Here is a 22,596-nt window from a genome sequence, read left to right as displayed (position 1 = left end):
ATTTCAAATTCAAATACATGGCATAGAAAATAAACGGAAGATATGTCACTGGTCCAGTCTCAAGGGTGATTCAATGCAGCATAAACAGACCATTGTTATGCCCTTACTCTTGTAATTGAATCAGAGACTCCTTTCATTGTTCTATCATGATATTTGTCCAACTTTAGCCAGGAGAGAAGCAGAGCCAGTCTTACAGTCATAAAATGACCTAACTATAACATGGCAAATGTGAAAGGAAAGTGAAAGTGAAGTCGCTCAGTCATGTCCGACTCTGTGACACCATAGACTGTAGCCTACCAGGCTCCTTTGTCCATGGGATTTTCCAGGCAATAGTACTGGAGTGGATTGCCTTTTCCTTCTCCAGAGGATCTTCCCGACCCAGGGATGGAACCCAGGTCTCCCACATTGTAGACAGACACTTTCCTGTCTGAGCCACCAGGGAAGTCCATATAACATGGCAAAGAAGAAGCTGAATCCTGTTTTAGAAAAGTGGGGAGATAAAGATTAAAAATGGTGAGAACCAGGGAGATTTGAGGAAAAGTTCAGAAAGAAATGAACCTTCGATTCACGCTTTCTACAGTTCCTAGGCTTTTTCTAGGCAAAGAATCAAAGGATTATATGAAAGGAGTCTGTCACACTTATGGGGCAAAAGTGAAATCCTAAAACATCAGGATCCATTTGGAGAGTGGTCAGGAGCCTGCATCTGAAGCATGGGCTCCACAGAGGAAGTGTAGATGGCCAATCCTGAATGACGTAATAGGTTGATGTGACTTGGCTTTGCAGTGAGTTTATTGTCAGGAAACATTGACTCAATACTGCACACAAAAACATGTTCTCTTATCTGATATTTTTTAATCTGTCTATAATTTGGTTTAGACTTGCCTTACTCCTGGAATTGCATCTTTATAATTTGAGTTTCAGAGATGACCTCAGCCTTAATATATCCAAGAATGAATTCACGTGATTATCTAGTAGTGCAATAGCAAATGACAGAGCAAGAACCTAACTTCTTGGGCCGAGTTTCATTGTAAAAGGTTCGTACAGATGTGTGCTTTAGGGGTGCTTGATTTCAAATCTCAGAAGTATAGGGGAATGAACTTAGCTTTACCCTGATCTACTTTAGAAGGTTGCTTTGAACATCATTCCAAGGAGGTAGAAATGTATATTGTCAATTGTGGGAACATTTTTTCTAAAGTATCTGTTCTTTACAGATCTTTTCCCCCAAAGTATCAGACACTTCAAAAATCTCACTTTTATCATAAATTACTTTGGAATGATACTCTTGTCTAGAATCTGTTTTTAATGGACAAATTCTTAGAAAAGTACAATTTTCCAAAACTGAACCAGGAAGAAATAGAAAATCTTAACAGACCCATCACAAGCATGGAAATTGAAACTGTAATCAGAAATCTTCCAGCAAACAAAAGCCCAGGTCCAGATGGCTTCACAGCTGAATTCTACCAAAAATTTCGAGAAGAGCTAACACCTATCCTACTCAAACTCTTCCAGAAAATTGCAGAGGAAGGTAAACTTCCAAACTCATTCTATGAGGCCACCATCACCCTAATACCAAAACCTGACAAAGATGTCACAAAAAAAGAAAACTGCAGGCCAATATCACTGATGAACATAGATGCAAAAATCCTCAACAAAATTCTAGCAATCAGAATCCAACAACACATTAAAACGATCATACACCATGACCAGGGATGCAAGGATTCTTCAATATCTGCAAATCAATCAATGTAATTCACCACATTAACAAATTGAAAAATAAAAACCATATGATTATCTCAATAGATGCAGAGAAGGCCTTTGACAAAATTCAACATCCATTTATGATAAAAACTCTCCAGAAAGCAGGAATAGAAGGAACATACCTCAACATAATAAAAGCTATATATGACAAACACACAGCAAACATTATCCTCAATGGTGAAAAATTGAAAGCATTTCCCCTAAAGTTAGGAACAAGACAAGGGTGCCCACTGTCACCGCTACTATTCAACATAGTTCTGGAAGTTTTGGCCACAGCAATCAGAGCAGAAAAAGAAATAAAAGGAATCCAAATTGGAAAAGAAGAAGTAAAACTCTCACTGTTTGCAGATGACATGATCCTCTACATGGAAAACCCTAAAGACTCCACCAGAAAATTACTAGAGCTCATCAATGAATATAGTAAAGTTGCAGGATATAAAATCAACACACAGAAATCCCTTGCATTCCTATACACTAATAATGAGAAAGTAGAAAAAGAAATTAAGGAAACAATTCCATTCACCATTGCAATGAAAAGAATAAAATACTTAGGAATATATCTACCTAAAGAAACTAAAGACCTATATATAGAAAACTATAAAACACTGATGAAAGAAATCAAAGAGGACACTAATAGATGGAGAAATATACCATGTTCATGGATTGGAAGAATCAATATAGTGAAAATGAGGATACTACCCAAAGCAATTTACAAATTCAATGCAATCCCTATCAAGCTACCAGCCATATTTTTCACAGAACTAGAACAAATAATTTCAAGATTTGTATGGAAGTACAAAAAACCTCGAATTGCCAAAGCAATCTTGAGAAATAAGAATGGAACTGGAGGAACCAACTTGCCTGACTTCAGGCGCTACTACAAAGCCACAGTCATCAAAACAGTATGGTACTGGCACAAAGATAGACATATAGATCAATGGAACAAAATAGAAAGCCCAGAGATAAATCCACACACATATGGACACCTTATCTTTGACAAAGGAGGCAAGAATATACAATGGAGTAAAGACAATCTCTTTAACAAGTGGTGCTGGGAAAACTGGTCAACCACTTGTAAAAGAATGAAACTAGATCACTTTCTAACACCGCACACAAAAATAAACTCAAAATGGATTAAAGATCTAAATGTAAGACCAGAAACTATAAAACTCCTAGACGAGAACATAGGCAAAACACTCTCAGACATAAATCACAGCAGGATCCTCTATGATCCACCTCCCAGAATTCTGGAAATAAAAGCAAAAATAAGCAAATTGGATCTAATTAAAATTAAAAGCTTCTGCACAACAAAGGAAAATATAAGCAAGGTGAAAAGACAGCCTTCTGAATGGGAGAAAATAATAGCAAATGAAGCAACTGACAAACAACTAATCTCAAAAATATACAAGCAACTTATGCAGCTCAATTCCAGAAAAATAAACTGCCCAATCAAAAAATGGGCCAAAGAACTAAATAGACAGTTCTCCAAAGAAGACATACGGATGGCTAACAAACACATGAAAAGATACTCAACATCACTCATTATTAGAGAAATGCAAATCAAAACCACAATGAGGTACCACTTCACACCAGTCAGAATGGCTGCGATCCAAAAACCTGCAAGCAATAAATGCTGGAGAGGGTGTGGAGAAAAGGGAACCCTCCTACACTGTTGGTGGGAATGCAAACTAGTACAGCCCCTATGGAGAACAGTGTGGAGATTCCTTAAAAAATTGCAAATAGAACTAGCTTATGACCCAGCAATCCCACTGCTGGGCATACACACCGAGGAAACCAGAATTGAAAGAGACACATGTACCCCAATGTTCATCGCAGCACTGTTTATAATAGCCAGGACATGGAAACAACCTAGATGTCCACCAGCAGATGAATGGATAAGAAAGCTGTGGTACATTTACACAATGGAGTATTACTCAGCCATTAAAAAGAATTCGTTTGAATCAGTTCTGATGAGATGGATGAAACTGGAGCCGATTATACAGAGTGAAGTAAGCCAGAAAGAAAAACACCAATACAGTATACTAACACATATATATGGAATTTAGAAAGATGGCAATGAAGACCCTGTATGCAAGACAGCAAAAAAGACACAGATGTGTATTACGGACTTTTGGACTCAGAGGGAGAGGGAGAGGGTGGGATGATTTGGGAGAATGACATTCTAACATGTATACTATCATGTAAGAATCGAATCGCCAGTCTATGTCTGATGCAGGATACAGCATGCTTAGGGCTGGTGCATGGGGATGACCCAGAAAGATGTTATGGGGAGGGAGGTGGGAGGGGGGTTCATGTTTGGGAACGCATGTAAGAATTAAAGATTTTAAAATTAAAATAAATAAATAAATAAATAAATAATTAAAAAAAAACCATTGATATTCCCTAAGTAATTGGCACAAAATTAATTATACTTTGGTTTTTGATGTGTTCAAAATTTTATATTAATAATTATTATAAATCAACATGCATGGAAAGTATAAACTCAAAGTTTATTTTGGTCGGTATACTATTATTTGAATTTATATGATTCAGGTTGGCACTGACTTACCAGAGTAATAGATATCTATTTTTCAGGAATTTTATTATGAGTCTCCTTAAAGGATAAATTCAATATTACCACTTATTTGGTTTCCACAGAAAATTTCCATCTGTTTTTTTAAAACAGAATACTTGAGAGATCTATCAGAATAAACATGTCTTTTCTGTAACTTTAGCTTCCCCAACTGTGGAGTTGGAAAAAAAAGTCACATTTTCCACGATAGCAATGAAAATTTTGATTACATATTTCCTATATCATGAACCATAGAAAGAAGTAAACAAAAAAAAAGAAGTTAACAAGAAGAAAAGTAAGCAAGCACTGAAGAGAAAATCATAATTGAAAAAGACACATGAAGTACAATGTGTACAGCAGCACTGTTTACAGTAGCAAGGACATAGAAACAACCCAAATGTTCATCAGCAGAAGTGTGATTAAGAAGATGTGGTGCATGTCTACAATGGACTATTACTCTGTCATATAAAGGAATGAAGTTGGGTTGCTTGTAGAGACATGGATGGACATAGAGACTGTCATACAAAGTGAACTAAGTCAGAAAGAGAAAGATAAATTTTGTATTATTGCATACATGTGGAATCTAGAAAAATGGTACAGGTGATCATATTTGTGAAACAGAAGTAGAGACACAGACATAGAGAACAAGCATTTGGACACCAAAGGAGAAAGGGGATGGTGGGAGGAAATGAGGGATTTGATTGACATATACCCACTATTGATACTCTGTAGAAAACAGATAACTAATGTGGATATACAGTATGGCAGGTCCTCAACATCCTGGATCTAATGCCTGATGATCTGATGTGAAACCAGGTGGAGCTGATATAATAATATAGAAGTAAATAAACAAATGAACAATAAAAATCATGCACTTGAATCATCCTGAAACATACCCCCTTCCCTGGTTGGTGGAAAAAATGTCTTCTCAAAATTGGTCCCTGATGCCAAAAAGGTATAGCACAGTGCATAGCACATGGAACAGTACTTAATGCACTGCTGGAAGGAAGTCCTAAAGGGAGGGGATATATGTATTTGTATGGTTGGTTCATTTTCCTGTTCACTAAAAACTAATACTGTACAGAAAAGATCATCATGACCCAGATAACCATGATGGTGTGATCACTCACCTAGAGTTAGACATCCTGGAATGCAAAGTCAAGTGGGCCTTAGGAAGCATTGCTTTGAACAAAGCTATTGGAGGTGGCGAATTTCCAGCTGAGCTATTTCAACTCCTAAAAATGATGCTGTGAAAGTGCTGCTCTCAATATGCCAGCAAATTTGGAAAACTCAGCAGAGGCCACAGGACTGGCAAAGGTCCGTTTTTATTTCAATCCCAAAAAAGGCATGCCAAAAATTCCTCAAACTATCACACAATTGAGCTAAGCTCACAACACTAGCAAAGTAATGCTCAAAATTCTCCAAGCCAGACTTCAATAGCACATGAACCAACAACTTCCAGATGTTCAAGCTGTATTTAGAAAAGGCAAGGAAACCAGAGATCAAATTGCTAACATCTCTTGCATAATCACAAAGCAAGAGAATTACCAAAAAATCATCTACTTCTGCTTTATTGACTATGCCAAAGCCTTTGACTGTGTGGATGACAAGAAAATGTGGAAAATTCTGAAAGAGATGGGAATACCAGACCACCTGACCTGCCTCCTGTGAAATCTGCATACGGGTCAAGGAGCAACAGTTAGAACTGGACATGGAACAATGGACTGATTCCATATTGGGAAAGGAGTACATCAAGGCTGTATATTGTCACCCAGCTTATTTAACTTAAGTACAGAATACATCATGCAAAGTGCTGAGCTAGATGAAGCAAAAGCTGGCATCAAGATTGCAAGAAGAAATATCAATAACATCAGATATGCACATGACATCACCCTTATGGCAAAAGGTGAAGAACTAACAAGCCTCTTGATGAAAGTGAAAGAGGAGAGTCAAAAAGTTAGCTCAACATTCAGAAAACAAAGATCATGGCATCCAGTCCCATCACTTCATGGCAAATAGATGGGGAAACAATGGAAGCAGTAAGAGACTTTATTTTCTTGGGCTCCCAAATTACTGCAGATGATGGCTGCAGACATGAAATTAAAAGATTCATGCTCCTTGGAGGAAAAGCTATGATGAACCTTGAAAGAATATGAAAAAGCAGAGATGTTACTTTTCCAATGAAAGTCTGTCTAGTCAAAGCTATGTTTTTTCCATTAGTCATGTATGGATGTGACAGCTGGCTATAAAGAAAGCAGAGCACTGAAGAATTGGTGTGTTTTTTTTTAAATATAAATTTATTTATTTTAATTGGAGGTTAATTACGTTACAATAATGTATTGGTTTTGCCATACATCAACATGTATCCACCACAGGTATACACGTGTTCCCCATCCTGAACCCCCCTCCCTCCTCCCTCCTCGTACCATCCCTCTGGGTTGTCTCAGTGCACAAACTGTGGTGTTGTTGAAGATTTTTGAGAGTCCCTTTGACTGCAAGGTCAAACCAGTCAATCCTAAAGATAATCAGTCCTGAAAATTCACTGGAAGGACTGTTGCTGAAGCTAAAGTCATAATACTTTGGCCATCTGATATGAAGAACTGACTCACAGGAAAAAACCGTGATGCTGGGAAAGATTGGAAGCAGGAGGAGAAGGGAATGACAGAGGATGAAATGGTTGGATGGCATCACTGACTTGATGGACATGAGTTTGAGTAAAATCCGGGAGTTGGTGATGGACAGGGAAGCCTGTGTGCTGAAGTCCATGGGTTCGCAAAGAGTCAGACATGGCTGAGCAACTGAACTGAACTGAGAAACTAACACAACATTTTAAAGTGATTACACTACAATAAAATTTAATTTTAAAAAAAAGCAGGGATAAAATTAAAATGAAAAGAACTTTGCAATGATGGGGAAGAGTTAAGTCCCCTTCCCCAAATTCCTTTAGTAATGGATCTCTGATATAAAAATCCAGAGAATTGATTTTAGTCAGTGCTCTACCACAAAATATAAAAGCAAAACATAGAGGCTGTGGAAGAAGCAGAAGACTTTAGAAATATTGACTAAAACTTTTTGGAGGTGAGATAAGGCACAGAAGGGGATAGATGAAAGCTGCTGGATTAGAAATCATTCCCCTTAGCTGGTTTGGGGTTTTATCCATAGTGCATCACTGTCTCTTAAAATGAGACTTTTCATGAGAGTATAATTATTTTACAAAGTTGTCTTAGCTTCTGCTGTACAATGAAGTGAATCAGCTAAAGTATATATATGTATCCCCTCCTTCCTGGGCCTCTTGCCTGCCCCCCTCCTCATCAGACTCTTCTAGGTCATCACAGAGCACTGAGCTCAGTTCTCTGTGCTGTATAGTAGCTTCCCAGTAGCTATCCATTTTACATATGGTTGTGTATTTATGTCAAAGCCATCCGTCAGAATGACCATCATGAAGAAAATCTACAAACAGGAAATGCTGGGGAGCGTGTGGAGGAAAGGGAGCCCTCCTGCACTACTGGTGGGGATATAAATTGATACAGCCACTACGGAGAATGGTATGGCAGTTCCTTAAAATACTGATAAATAGAACTACCATATGATCCACCTATCCGTCTCCTGAGCACATGCCCTGAGACATCTTTTCTTTAGGTATATGTTTTCTCAGTTATTTAATGAGGAGGTTAGACATGAACTTTTGTAAAATTCACAAAAATTAGAACCCTCAGTGTGTGTTCACTTTGTACCACAAAACGTACATGGAGCCACTATGACAATATATACAGTTAAAATGACAGAGATCTGAAATGGAAATTAAAGAAATGGAGGGGGATATCTGCTGGGGTCCAGCCCCGGTGGATCCAGGGTGATTCGAAGGGGAGATGGTAGGTGAGGAAAAGTTAATTTAATTAGAAATATTAAGATTAGATTAGGAAAAAATGGTGTAGTAGGAAAATGAGTGGAGGAAAGAGGCTGATTAACTTGGTTTATGTGGAAAACCAATAAAGTTCCAGACAAGGAACTTGCACCATCTACGCTGGACCACAGGCGCCCACTTCAATAGTGGAGGGTGCCCCACCTTGGGCTCCCTCTCACGTGGGTCTCAGAAGCCCGGGCAAGTAAGTAGACTCGGAGAGCCTCTGCGTTCCAAGGGATCAACCTGAAAAGGAGAGGGAGGGAGAGGGAGCAAGAGAAAGAATGGACACCGGGGAGGCCAGGTTTGTGCAAAACCCCCCTCCAACTTTATTATTCAAAAGGTGTTTATATACCCTAAATTTTACATAATGGAAGATACAGAATCATGCAGGGGCAGCAGTCCTGACCCTTTCTGTATATCTTTTTGTATACAAAAGTTCTCAGGTGATTTACATTATCTTCTGGCCAAGAGGCTTGTTAACACTTTTTGGCTCTCTTCCTTAATGAATGGTGATCTCATTTTCCCTGAAGTGTTTTTCTTTAATCTGCATCTCCTTAAAGTACTAAAGTTACATCTCTATAGAACAAAGGCGCAGTGGGTTATAACAAAGAAGGTACTTAACTCAAAGATCTAATGTTGCTACTTGTTTTTTCTATGTACCAACTATATCATCAAATAAAAGATATGAAAATTTGGCAGCAAGTATTGGCTCAACAATGAAGCGCTTAATCAGTTTTATTCTAATGATCTTGACACCTTGGAAGCCCCTGCATTTCTAGGATGTTTTAAGCTTCCTGTGCCTCTGGCGGTTGGGAGACTGTAAACAATTCACAAGCTGTAAAATGTTTGGGGGAACCTGTTAGGCAAGCTAGAGAGTTATCAGAGGGGGTTTTAAGCTGAGACATTCTTTTGCAGGAGACTGAAGCCCTGAATTAACTTTTTCCAGAGAGTGTCAGAAAAGTAGAAAAGCACAATGCAATAAGGCAGGCATATTCTTATTTTTGGGGGGTATGTGCTCAGGAAATACCAGGGGGAAAACCTGAGGCCTGATTCGCCTTGCCCATCAGGCCTCTGCCACATGACCTTGTCACGGGTGGGATTCCTCACGCTGGCTCCCGGCAGATATCCAGTCAATTGGAGGAACATATGACTTTACTTCTGACAGGTTTAGTTCTTTTTGGCAGATCCATCTATTTTCTGCAGCACAGTGTTCAGAAATAAGTTGTGTTCTTGATATGCAAACACAGTGGTCTTCTTTAACATCACCAGAAATGTGTAATCTGTAGAGCAAAAGAAAAGACTCTCTTTAGTGTTCATGATTTTCTCACATAATTCTCCTCATCCAGCCAGTATTTTCTGTAACTTTCAGGAAACAATGAGATGCTCAGTTATTAAGCACTGGGTAAGTAAACAGTCTAAGGGCAGAAAGTGAAGAGTAACTAAAAAGCCTCTGAAAGAGGGTGAAACAGGAGAGTGAAAAAGGTGGCTTGCAACTCAACATTCAAAAGCTAAGATTTTAGCATCCAGTTCCATCACTTCATGGCAAATAGCAGGGGAAAAAATGCAAGCAGTGACAGACTTTGTTTGCTTGGGCTCAAAAATCTTTGTAGACAATGACTAAAGCCCTGAAATTAAAAGACACTTGCTCGTGGGAATGGCTACCCACTCCAGTGTTCTTGTCTGGAGAATTTCATTTCCGTGGACAGAGGTACCTGGAAGGATACATCCATAGCATGGGAAAGAGTCAGACCGGACTGAGGGACTAACACTTTCACTTTCTTTTTTTTTTTTTTTTTTCACTTGCTCCTTGGAAGGAAAGCTATGACAAACCTAGACAGCATATTCAAAAGGAAAGACATCACTTTGCCAGCAAATGTCAGTATAGTCAAAGCTTCGGCTTTTCCATTACTCATGGAGTGATGTGAAATTTATACCATAAAGAGAGTAAGTGCCAAAGAATTGATGCTTTCAAATCGTGGTGCTGGAGAAGATTCTTGAGAGTCCCTTGGACTGCACGCAAATCAAGGCAGTCAACCCTAAAAGAAATCAACCCTGAATATTCCTTGGAAGGACTGATGCTGAAGCTTTGGAAGGACTGATGCTCCAATCCTTTGACCACTTGATGGGAAAAGCCAACTCATTGGAAAAGACCTTGATGCTGGGAAAGACTGAGGCCAAAGGAGAACGAGGAGGCAGAGGAAGAGATGGTTAGATAGCATCACTGACTCAAATGGACATGAATTTGAGCAAACTGGGAGACACTGGAGGACAGAGGAACCTGGGGAGCTGCAGTCCATGGGGGCCACAAAGGGTTGGACAAGACTTAGCAACTGAACAGTGATAACTACACAGTCAGGCATAAATATAAACTTTTAAGAGAAAGCTAATATAAACATCTGGAACTTGCAAGTTCATCTTCACTGGAAGTGAAGCATTCTAAATATTAATATCATCATGATATACCCAAAATGAAGCTTTGAAAATTGGAAACTGAATCTCCTATTAACATATCACATGAAAAACTTATTGCTTTCACGGAACTTTGATTTTCTTAAATATTTAGGATATAATAACCTAGTATTTGGGGAAGCATTGAGATGATACCTATAGAAGTGTGATCAGGCTTAAACAGAGTATGTGCTCAGGAAATGTATTAAGTATGTATTGATACGTAGGATCTGCAGACTTTGAATGTGGCCAGAAAAGGAGTCTCAGTTCATGTTGTATGTAGTGGAAGGTTCCTTTTTTCCCGTTCCAGACAGTTTACGAGTATCTGCTCTGATCAATGTTCTCTTAGTTCCAAAGATGCAGGAGTGTTGTGGCTCATTGCAGATGTGGTGTGAGTAGCAGTCAAAGAATGGGATGGCAACACAGAACTGGCATGCCAGGATGGGGTATGCGCAAGATGTTCACCTGCTTGTCCTAAATTGAAAGTGAAGTAGTACAGTGGGCAGGACTCCATCACAGATTTCCTTTGTTCCTTTGTTTATTTTCTTTATAAGGGCCCTTGGCCCTGAGAAGTCCACCTGATTCCCTCCTAGTGCCTGACAGTCTAGTCACATCAGCATTTCTTTCAAGCGAGTAATAGCAAAAGTCCCCTGTGTTTTACCTCTTTCACCCTTCTGGTCCCCTTCTTCAAATTTCAAGATAACTTTTTAAATGCTCATTTGACTTTTTTCAAAAGACCCTCAGTGACTTCCCAGGCCTTCTTTGACCAGATCTCTGCCTAGTTCTTTAGTATTATCTTCTTAATCCCCAAAACAGTGAAAAAAAAAAAATACTGTTTATGTCTTTCATTACTTAAAAACCAGGGTAGAGAACTAAATGAAAGCAGAATCTAACTGCTACTCTTTCTACTATCATATGATACCTTTCAGGGTTACCTGATCACTGTCTTAACCAAAGCATCCTTTCAGTCTTCAGAATAGAATAGAATGCTAATTGAATTTAGTTTATCAACTTTTCCTATATTTCTGTTCATAGACACTACAGAGATTTCTAATTTTATCATAAAGTTTAATAGAATAAACATAATGGCCCGATAAGAAACATACCCACGCAGAAACCAAAGTTAACCTTTTCTATGTTCAGAAAAATAGAAATAAGTTAATATCAGAATTGCATTTATATGTAAATAAAGTATAGAATATAATCCCTGGAAAACAAATAAAAACCAGAATAGATTTTATGTAATGAAGTATATTTGCCTTTTCATACATTTATTCTTGTCCAGGACCCTTTATTTTAAAGTGATATTCATTTTAAAGTACTATATTTAAAAATATTGTATTTTAGAACATGGGCAAAACAACATAAAAATTTGCTAATTAAAGCAATATGTCTCTCAAATTTTTTATAATTTTTCACATAACAAATTATTGCTCTGTTTTAGATAAATTTTTATCTGCTCCTGTGTCTTCAATTTTAATGTCTTATTTTTTGAATGATAAAAATATCCATTTTAACTGTACTTTATACAAATGTAAATAAATCATTCACAGACTCAAAAATCATAACAGGATATCATCTGTTCTGAAACGCTCATCAGAATTTCTTTACAGAGCCTGTGCTCTGCAGCAAGAGAACCCACTCCAAGGAGAAACCCACACACTACAGCTAGAGAGTGGCCCCTACTCTGAGCAACTAGAGAAAGGTCTGAGCAGCAGTGGGATCCAGAACTGCCAAAAATAAATACAGAAATAAATAAAAAGTTTAAAGAAATAGCAAATAGCTCTTTTGTGGCTTACGCAGTTTCATTGCATCTCCTCAAACATCTCTCTCTCTACACCACCGATTAAAATAGGCTACAATATTTGTCACAAGTTGGTCAATTCTCTCAAATGCCTGGATTCCACAATCTGATATTTACTATACTTTTTTCTTCTCGTATTCATATTTCAATGCTCTATGTGGCCTACTTATTTGGTCCCACAGTTTGAAAAGTTCAACTTAAATTCTTTATATTTAATAATATTGGTACAAAGATTCTTTTTCCAATAGCGTCCAGCTAGAAATTTCTTTATTTTTAAATTTTGTTATTAGAATTTTTTTTGGTGTCCCTCCCAAAGGAGTTGGTCTATCCCGTTTCCTAAAACTCCATTGCAATTAAAAAATATACATTGTGACAAAGAGCGATGTCTTTTCGTATATGGAGATTTTCTACTAACTTCAAAAATCATTCTTCTTCTCAGACTATACTGCTTCTTTTGAAAATTCCTAAACTAAATTAAAACTATAAATCTCAGTCTTCAATAGCAATGTTACTATCTTGCCTTGCAAACCTGATACAATAGAATATTCAAATTAGCTTATCTAATACTTACATATTAGAATTTAAAATGGATCCATTTATCCACTTCCAGTTCTTCTCTGATAATGTAAAGTTTAATCCAATCCAAAACAGAATTCCTCTTTTGTTTATCAGGTTTTGTATGAGTCTCTGTAAATGAAACAGAAGAAATGAGTATTGAATCCGTTTATCTATTGCTGGTTTGCATTCTTCTATTCATCCTCTGAAACCCAGTTCAAGTATCACTTCCTCTATGAAACCTTTCCTGACACCCCATTGGAGTTAATTATTCCTTACTTGTGATATTTCTATTCCATTCATTTATACATCCAAATATTTATGTTTATATTTTTGTATTCATTAAATAATATTTATTTTGCTTATCTGTCCGTTTAGTCTCTCAGATTGTGAGCTCCTTGAAGTCAAGGTTAATACTTCCATCTTCATAGAACCCTCGAGACTAGAGCACAAAAATCTTGATATGGTTAGAAGCCAATGCTGAGTTTTATTGAAGTATTTTACTTATTAATAATTATTTACCAATTCTTCCTGATCTTGAATAAGCAGTAGACTGGATTCTCTTGTGTAACAGTCAGCTAGACTGTCATTCCAAGGTTTGGAAGTTTCAATAAGATATAAGCATTTATCTCGGATTTGTTGCCAGTGCATTGGACACCTTAACAGAACTGGTCTCTCTAAAGGAACAAAGAAGAGGGAAAATAAAAATAAAGTAAGAAAGAGGAAGAAAAGAAATGAATGTTATATTTCTTGTCCCCATCCCACTAACACTAACCACACATACACAGTTCAGTTCAGTCACTCAGTAGTGTTCAACTCTTTGTGACCCCATGGACTGCAGCACGCCAGGCCTCCCTGTCCATCAGTAACTCCCGGAGTTTACTCAAACTCATGCCCATTGAGTCAGTGATGCCATTCAACCTCTTATCCTTTGTCATCCTCTTCTTCTCTGGCCTTCAAACTTTCCCAGCATCAGGGTCTTTTCAAATGAGTCAGCTCTTTGCATCAGGTGGACAAAGTATTGAAGTTTCAGCTTCAATATCAGTCCTTTCAATGAATATTCAGGATTGATTTCCTTTAGGATGGACTGGTTGGATCTCATACAAGTTATTATAAATTCAGGAAAGTCTTTGATCGTCATTGTGAGAACAATTCATGAATTTAATATAACTGAGGGTTTTGAGACCACTGTTCATTCTGCTATTAAAATTTGAAAATTGGTGACCAGCTGAAACACTGACAGACAGAATAACTTGTTCAACTCCACACAAGCAGGTGGTGATAGAGCCAAAACTCTTTTTGAGATTCCTTAAATTCCTTATCATTGCTCTTCCTACTCCATGGACAACTATATCAAACGCTCTTTAAAAAAAGTCTACTTGAAACAACATGTAAAATGTAAAGCAAATAATAATTTGTACCCACAATTAATGGCAAGTATCATGGAGAGAAATTATTTGAAAGTTTCTAACTGCTAAATTATATATTTGCCTAATACTGAGATCTATTGGATAGCATTTTTTAGAGGGATATTCTCATTTTCTTAAAACTTCTCTTCTGTACAAATGTATATAATAAATGATCGCATTTTGCTATAGTCTCTCAACAATAGAGTATTAACACACACTGCTTAGTAAGTATAAGGACAAGATCAATATCTTAATGATTAATACAATAAGTATTAAAGAATTCATTACATGTTTGTGTTCTATTCATTAGCTTTAGTCAAAGCTTAGCTGTTTGACATATTAAAATCACCTAATATCTCACTTAATGTATATTTTACTTTATGGCTTGGATTTTGACTAATAATTATTGACTCTCCTAGCCTGAGTACTCATAAGGCAGTATTATCTGGTAGTTAAGGTCATAGGCTCTGACAATAGACCACTGAAGTACAATTCTCAGCGTCACCCCTTAGCAAATGTATGACCCCAGATGAATTGCTTAACCTTTCCATGCCTCAGCTTTGTCAAACATAAAATCAGAGTGATAAAACTAATCTTAACATATGGGTTGTAATGAGCCTTAACAAAAATAATACAATGATAACTATCAAATTTTAGCTGTTATTCTTAGAAAATTCAAGCCACAAAATATACCTGTTGCTTCCTTCCCATTCTCTTGAGCATCCATGCTGGTTTTTTCTATTGATGTATTTTGTCTTATGAGTATCACTGGTAAATAAAGAAACACCATTAAGAAGATAAAATTGCTGAAAGGTGCAAAGAAATGGATATGCTATATTTATCACTTCAGGAAATTGTTGTCTTAGTACTATCTCAACAAGCTTGAAATGAACAGAAGATAAGAGCAATAGCAATTTAGTAACAGTGGGTCTGCTTAGAAGACAACATAAACAAACACATAAGTAAACACAGAGAAGCATTGAGTTACTTGCATCTAATATATAAGTAATCTGGAGAAGGGAATGGCGACCCATTCCAGTATTCTTGCCTGGAGAATCCCATGAACAGAGGAGCCTGGAGGGCTGTGGTCCGTAAGATCTCAGAGTCAGACATGACTGAAGTGACTTAGCATGCACACACCCACTATATAAGTAAAATCCCAGGTGTTATTTAAATTCTTAAATTGCTTACACTCCTGTCTATATGTTCCATTTACAGAATGAGTATAACAGTGTCTGTCCTATGGGAGACATTGCCTAGGACAATCTAGAATTTAGTAGGCACCTAAGAAACTGTAGGAATGTCCCAGGAAGTCCAGTGGTTAAGATTTCGCCTTCCAATGCAGAGGATGCTGGTTTGATCCCTGGTGGGGAAGCTAAGATCCCACATGCCTTGGGGCCAAAAAACAAACAACAACAACAACAATAACAAGAAAAACCCAGAACATAAAAACAGCAGAAGCAGTATTGTAACATATTCAATAGACTTTAAAAATGGTCCACATTAAAAACAAAACAAAACCAAACAAAAAACCTCTAAGCAATTATAAACTTATTTTATTTGTTATTATCAAGCTTTTATCATAATTGCAATTTTTAAAAAAGTTCTTGGAGCACATGTAAATCCCCTATGAAGATTCTCAGAACAATTAGAAAGAGAAATATGAAAGCCTAGGGTTTGCAAAGTGGATATGGGCTGGGCACTATTAGAGCACTGTTTCGTAACTGTTTTTATTTCATCAGTCTTCCACTAAGTTTGGGGTGGCCAAAGATGTTTAACATACTTTACTATTTACGGCAGAAGGATAATAAGTAGAACAAGAAATAAATGGTCTTGCATCACTTACCTGAAACACTCAGCCCAGTCACAGTCAAGGCAAGAAGTATCATCACAGCACAACCAAACTTCAGGGCAAAGTTATGCCAACGTGGACCCTGACAAAGATCTGAGACATTAAGAAAACATGCTTGGTTAACTTAGTTGAGTTCATCTGGTACAAAAAGCAAAGGCTGTTTGGCTCACATAAGAAAGAGCTAGATTCAGGTTGGGGGTTAGGGGCAGGAAAGAACATTTATCAGTTATCTTAAAGTAGGGTCCTAAGGACTTTCCTGGTGGTCCAGTGGTTAAGAATCTTCCTGCTAATGCAGGGGACACAGGTTCAATCCCTGATCCAGGAAGACCCCACCTGCTGTGGCAGGGTAACTAAGCCTGTGGGCCACAAGTATTGAAACTCAAGCACCCTAGAGTCTGTGCTCCACAATAAGAGAAGCCACTGCAATGAGAAGCAACTAAAGAGTTGCTCGCTACAACTAGAGAAAGCCCACGGAGCAACAAAGATCCAGCACAGCCAAAAATAAATAAAATTAATTAATTGATTAAAAAAAATGTTCCAGAGTGACCTGCAAGTCCATTTATTTCTACTTTAGCTTTTTACAGTCCCCCAGGCGACTGAATTGTGTGATCCAGTTTTCAGCCAACTACTACCGATCTCTACTGTTAGGATGTTGACATTTGTATGAGATTTAGCCCTTTCTAAAACATCCTTGTAGAGATGGAATTTAAGATAGCTAAGTGTGATAAAAGATTAAGGTAGGAAACAGAATGTATTAAATTTTAGATAGTGACACGTGGATAATCATGTGGAGGAGAGAGAGAAAAGATAACACCTAAAGGAGCTCCAAGGTCCTGGGTGTAATCTGAAAATGAGAGAAACCTCACTGGAGAATATTGAGCTAGAACTTCTAATGTGATCCTGTGTGACACAGAGCAGCTAAACTTAGTGAGCCTGAGACTTAGTCCTAGGTGAACTTTCCTGACAGCTGTATGGTATTTTACCTTTCTGTCTCTTTTCTTCCTTATTCTTTCCTGCCTTGAAATTTTGAAACATGGAGAAAGTTTCATATAGTCACTATCTTATTTATTACTGAAGGAGAGCAGTGGTTAAGAGCAAAGGCTCTCAAATGTAACAGATTTGTATTTGAGCATGTTGCTTTAAGCCTGTAACCTTCATAAAATACTAACTTCCTCACTTGTGAAACATAACATAATAGTTACTTTGTGAGGTTTTGGAAAGGGTTATATGAAAAAATTCTTCGCAACATGGAGTCTAGTACACAATAACTGTTCATTGAAAATTTATGGAATTGAGAGGAGGGTCTTATGACTCTTCTGAGCTGTTTTTCTGCAACACTTCATGACTTTAGAAATAACGAACTTACAACAAATTGAAGATGCCAGGTAAATTTTCAGTTCACTTCAGTTCAGTTGCTCAGTCGTGTCTGACTCTTTGCGACCCCATGAACCTCAATACGCCAGGCCTTCCTGTCCATCACCACCTCCTGGAGTTTACCCAAACTCATGTCCATTGAGTCGGTGATGCCATCCAACCATCTCATTCTGTCATCCCCTTCTCCTCCTTTAGTCATCTGGAAATATCCATGCAGGGCTATTTTTTGTTTGAATATAAACAATATGCCAAGGACTTCCCTGGTGGTGTGGTGGATAAGGATCTGCCTGCTAATGTAGGGCAGTCACGTTCAATCCCTGGTCTGGGAAAATTCTGCCACAATTACTGAGCCCATGCTCTAGAGCCCACAAGCCCCAGCTGCTGAGACCCCATTCTGCGACTACTGAAGCCATGATCCGTAACAATGAGAAGCCCTTGGACTGCCACGAAGACCCAGTGCAGCCAAAAATAAATAAATACATAAATACATAAAAAAAAAAAAAAACAGTATGCCAAATCATCTCACTCCATTGCTCTAAACCTTTCCTTGGCCTTCTCTCAAGCAGAGTTAAGACTGTATATCTGTAAAAGAGCCTACAAATTCCTGTTCAATCCATTTCCCATTACATCTCTGACTTTATCTCCTGCTGCTTTCAACACAGACATGCTCCATCATTTCACACCCAACCTATGTGCTCCTCCTACAAAAGGACAGGAACGTTCTCATCCCAGGGAACTTGCACTTGCCCTGGTCCATCTTCTAAAAAGCTCTTTTCCAAGGAAACATATCTTTGTCCTTTAATTCTTTCAGGTCTTGGCTCAGATGTCATCTTGTGAGGCAGGCCTTCTTCTACTTGATATCATACCCTCTCTGAAGTTAACTCTCAATTCTATCACAAATAAAAAACAGTTTCTCAGGACTTTTCTAGTGGTCCAGTGGTTAAGAATCCACCTGCCAAAGCAGGGGACAGGGATTCTATCCCTGATCTGGGAAGATTCCACATGCTGTGGAACGACTAAGCAGTGCACATCTGGTATCAAGTCTGAGCTCTGCAACAAGAAAAGCCACCACAATGAGAAGCCTGTGTACTACAGCTAGCGAGGAGCGCTTGAATAGCCCACAACTCGATAAAGTTCACAGGCAGCAGCAAAGTCCCAGTGCAGCCATAAATAAATAAATAAATAAATAAATAAATAAATAAATAAATAAATAAATAAAGGGTAAAAAAAAAACAGAGGGGTGAATACAAGAGAGTAAAAAATATAGATAAAATTTTCTCTATTGCGTTTAATATTATCTAACCCACATATATGTATATACTTAGTTATTTGTTTATTTGTATATCTTCCTAGCAGTATAAAATACACACACAAAAAAGAAAATATTTTTCCACTATTTTTTTCACTTGTCCTAACCTCAACACCAGGGCATGCCTGGCACAGGTGCTTATTTTTGGATGAATAGATAGACTCTAGAGGCATTTTGTGAACACTTATCTACTTTTTAAAGAAATCAAATGCTGGGCCATAAACTAGGTCGCAACTCACATCTCTGGTTTACCTGAATGCCTTTGATATAATCACTGTTCTACAGTTCCCACAATGGCACCCCACTCCAGGACTCTCATCTGGAAAATCCCATGGACGGAGGAGCCTGGTAGCCTGCAGTCCATGGGGTTGCTAAGAGTCGGACATGACTGAGTGACTTCACTTTCACTTTTCACTTTCATGCATTGGAGAAGGAAACGGCAACCCACTCCAGTGTTCTTGCCTGGAGAATCCCAGGAATGGGGGGAGCCTGGTGGGCTGCCGTCTATGGGGCCGCACAGAGTTGGACACTACTGAAGCAACTTAGCAGCACAGTTTCCACGGAGAAGGCAATGGCACCCCACTCCAGTACTCTTGCCTGGAAAATCCCATGGACAGAGGAGTTTGGTGGGCTGCAGTCCATGGGGTCGCTAAGAGTCAGACACGACTGAGCGACTTCACTTTCACTTATCACTTTCATGCATTGGAGGAGGAAATGGCAACCCACTCCAGCGTTCTTGCCTGGAGAATCCCAGGGACAGGGGAGCCTGGTGGGCTTCTGTCTATGAGGTCACACAGAGTCGGACACGACTGAAGTGACTTAGGAGCAGCAGCAACACAGTTCCCACAGCCTGAACAGTTCAGCCAAAGAGCTCAGGGGTAGTTTCACAATCATTGTAATAACAGGTCAATCTGTGGAGAAAGAATGTCACCTGCCATTTCAATAGACAAGGGATGTTGTGACCATAAAGCCATCAGCCAGGGTAGTTGCCCCGATGTTGAAACCCGAGTGGAATTCAGAGTGAAGAAAAACAGGATACTAGCGCTAGATAGTTAAAATGCGCATCACGGGAATGATTTCAGTAAGTCCAGACTCTTGCGTCTTCTCACACATAAGAAAACACTAAAATCATTAACTCGATATGTCTGTTTTTGTGATTAGCAGTCATCTTTTGGTAGTCAACTATATATATTTTTTATTTGCAGCAAAAACTCCTATATGTCCTGGCTTCTCCCTTACCATTTGGGAACAGTTCCTCGGAGTTATCTAAGAGGCTGCCTTCCCAGCTATGGTCTTCGGTAAAACCACCAAATACAAAATTCTCAACTTATAGGTTATACATTTTTTGCAGTCAAGGGTTTTGTAACCACATATTTTGTTCTGACTTTATTCTGCTTTGTTTTTCAGATTTACTTTTATAATGATATTTTGAGGAATAATGATTATGAGCAGAAGAGACACATTTTCTGACCCCTTTGATTTGGGATCTTAGATCATAGCTTTTGAGGAAAATCTTGCTTTTTCTATATTCATCCTGCCACATCTCCTTTCAACACCATCCTCCTTTCTCTCCACTTTTGCTAGATTTGAATAGGGAACAGAAAGCTTTGCTATTTCCCACCAAAAAATATAGCTTGACCAAACTGTCACTGTAGTTATCAAAATTCTCCAATTTTTCATAACCCCCATTTGAAGGGTATCGAGAAACTATTTGCTAACCCTAAGACTTTTCAGTCTCCAATTTAGAATGTTGATAACTGAATAGTTTGAAATTATCCCACATCATCCTGAAAGGATGCAGCACACCTGCTAAGCACACAATGGAATGAATATCAGGTGGGATAAAAATTGCAATAGTAGTAAATTTGGTTTGACATCAGAAGGCAGTACTACATTATGATCATTTTATACATTTTTTCTACTTAGTTTCTAGTTTCTTTTCAGCCATGGAATCCATCACCTGTTACCTCACATTAGAATCCTCATCTGCTTCACTCAGAATACTAGCTCCTCTGACACACAGAAAATTGCCAAATTCAACAAATATCAAGTAGGTTCATCAGGGATATTCTCCTGTGTCTTGTGGCTTATCTCCTTCTAAACTGATACATTTTTCAATTTAAAAAATAATCAGATTGTGAGTACATTCACATCAATCTTGAATATAATTTTCTTTTGGAACATTTTTTCCTTCCCTTTGAAAAGTGGAAGACGTTCATCATTAACATCTTTAACACTTTGTGTTAATTAATTAGCAAAGTGTTAATCATTAACACTTTGTATTCTGAAAGGAATGCTATGGGTGCAAATGCATTGAAACTTAACCAGTATTTTACAGAGAGATTTGAAATAAAGTAGGTTACTATTGCAACAAGGTAGCAGAATATTTCTAAAAAAATTTCTTTGTTAAAAACAAAAACAAAAAAGGGACTTCCTGGCTGGTCCAGTGATTAAGACTCTGTGCTTCCAATGCAGGGAGCACAGGTTTCATCCTTCGTTGGGGAGCAAAGATCCTGCACGCCACATGGGATGGCAAAAAATAAAACAAATACTGGATGCTTGGGGCTGGTTCACTGAGACGACCCAGAGGGATGGTACGGGGAGAGATGAGGGAGGAGGATTCAGGATGGAGAACACATATATACCTGTGGTGGATTCATGTTAATGTATGGCAAAGACAATACAGTATTGTCAAGTAAAATTAAAAATAAATAAGTAAATTCATATTTAAAAAAAAACAAAAACAAAAATAGAAAAACTGCTTTTTATTTCCAAATAAAATAAAAATACTCCTTTGTTCATACTTGTAAAATATTTATTCAGGTTCTTTTAGCCAAGGCTCAGTAACAGGAATGATGTTTACTTTTCACAAAAGTATCTTCATAAAAAGAAATCTAAAGGTATGTACTTTTTTCCACACCTGTGATTACCTACAGACAGGCCATGCTATATCAACTTAATACATGACTACTGCTCATCTTCAAAGTCATGATTTAAAGCCACAAATTTACAGGAACATCTAACTATTGGAATATACACAAATGCCAAAAGGAAAATTAAAGCCACTTACTCTGAAGACGAGATGAAGGTGATGACCTTCCAATGCCAGAATCCCTGGGTAAGTTTAAATCAGCATATACCACCTGACTCTCCATTGCAAACAGAAGAATGTGGTACTATACTTGTATAAGAGGAAAAACTCCAACTTCTGTGAGGCAAGATCAGCTGAAGGGAGTGACCAATTTAAAAGGTTTTGCTGGTCTCTCTTATAATCAGCATCTAACCACAGTGGTTATTGTGGGCTTTGTCTATAAATTAGTGAGGAAGTCCACTTACTGGGTGTCCAGTGTACTTAGACATGTAATATTAGGTTGGCCAAAAAGTTTGTTCAAGTTTTCTGTAACATGGAAAACTCCAAAGGAACTTTTTCACTATTTTCAATATCTACTTTGTTTAGTTAATTGGCCTATTGTTTGACAATATTCTGGAAAGATTGTTTGTTGTCTTTGTAAGTATCTTTTTTCAACAACTTTTTCTGGGCCAGGACCAGAGTGAAGGAGATAAAGTACTCTGATTTGGCTCAAACACACACACACACACACACACACACA

General features: G+C 37.9%; 1 protein-coding gene across 1 annotated transcript; it reads right to left on the bottom strand.

Moving 5' to 3' along the window:
- Positions 1-9,364: 9,364 nt before the first annotated feature.
- On the bottom strand, positions 9,365-22,140 carry LOC138079086 (killer cell lectin-like receptor subfamily B member 1). Its single transcript, XM_068971904.1, is given in 6 exon segments — positions 9,365-9,405; positions 9,408-9,514; positions 13,058-13,173; positions 13,564-13,718; positions 15,144-15,218; positions 22,056-22,140. Coding segments are annotated over 6 exon segments (579 nt in total).
- Between the last annotated feature and the right edge of the window lie 456 nt (positions 22,141-22,596).

Source organism: Capricornis sumatraensis, chromosome 4 (genome assembly GCF_032405125.1).
Source record: "Capricornis sumatraensis isolate serow.1 chromosome 4, serow.2, whole genome shotgun sequence".
Classification (NCBI taxonomy): Eukaryota; Metazoa; Chordata; class Mammalia; order Artiodactyla; family Bovidae; genus Capricornis; species Capricornis sumatraensis.
This window is presented reverse-complemented; position numbering and strand designations above follow the sequence as displayed.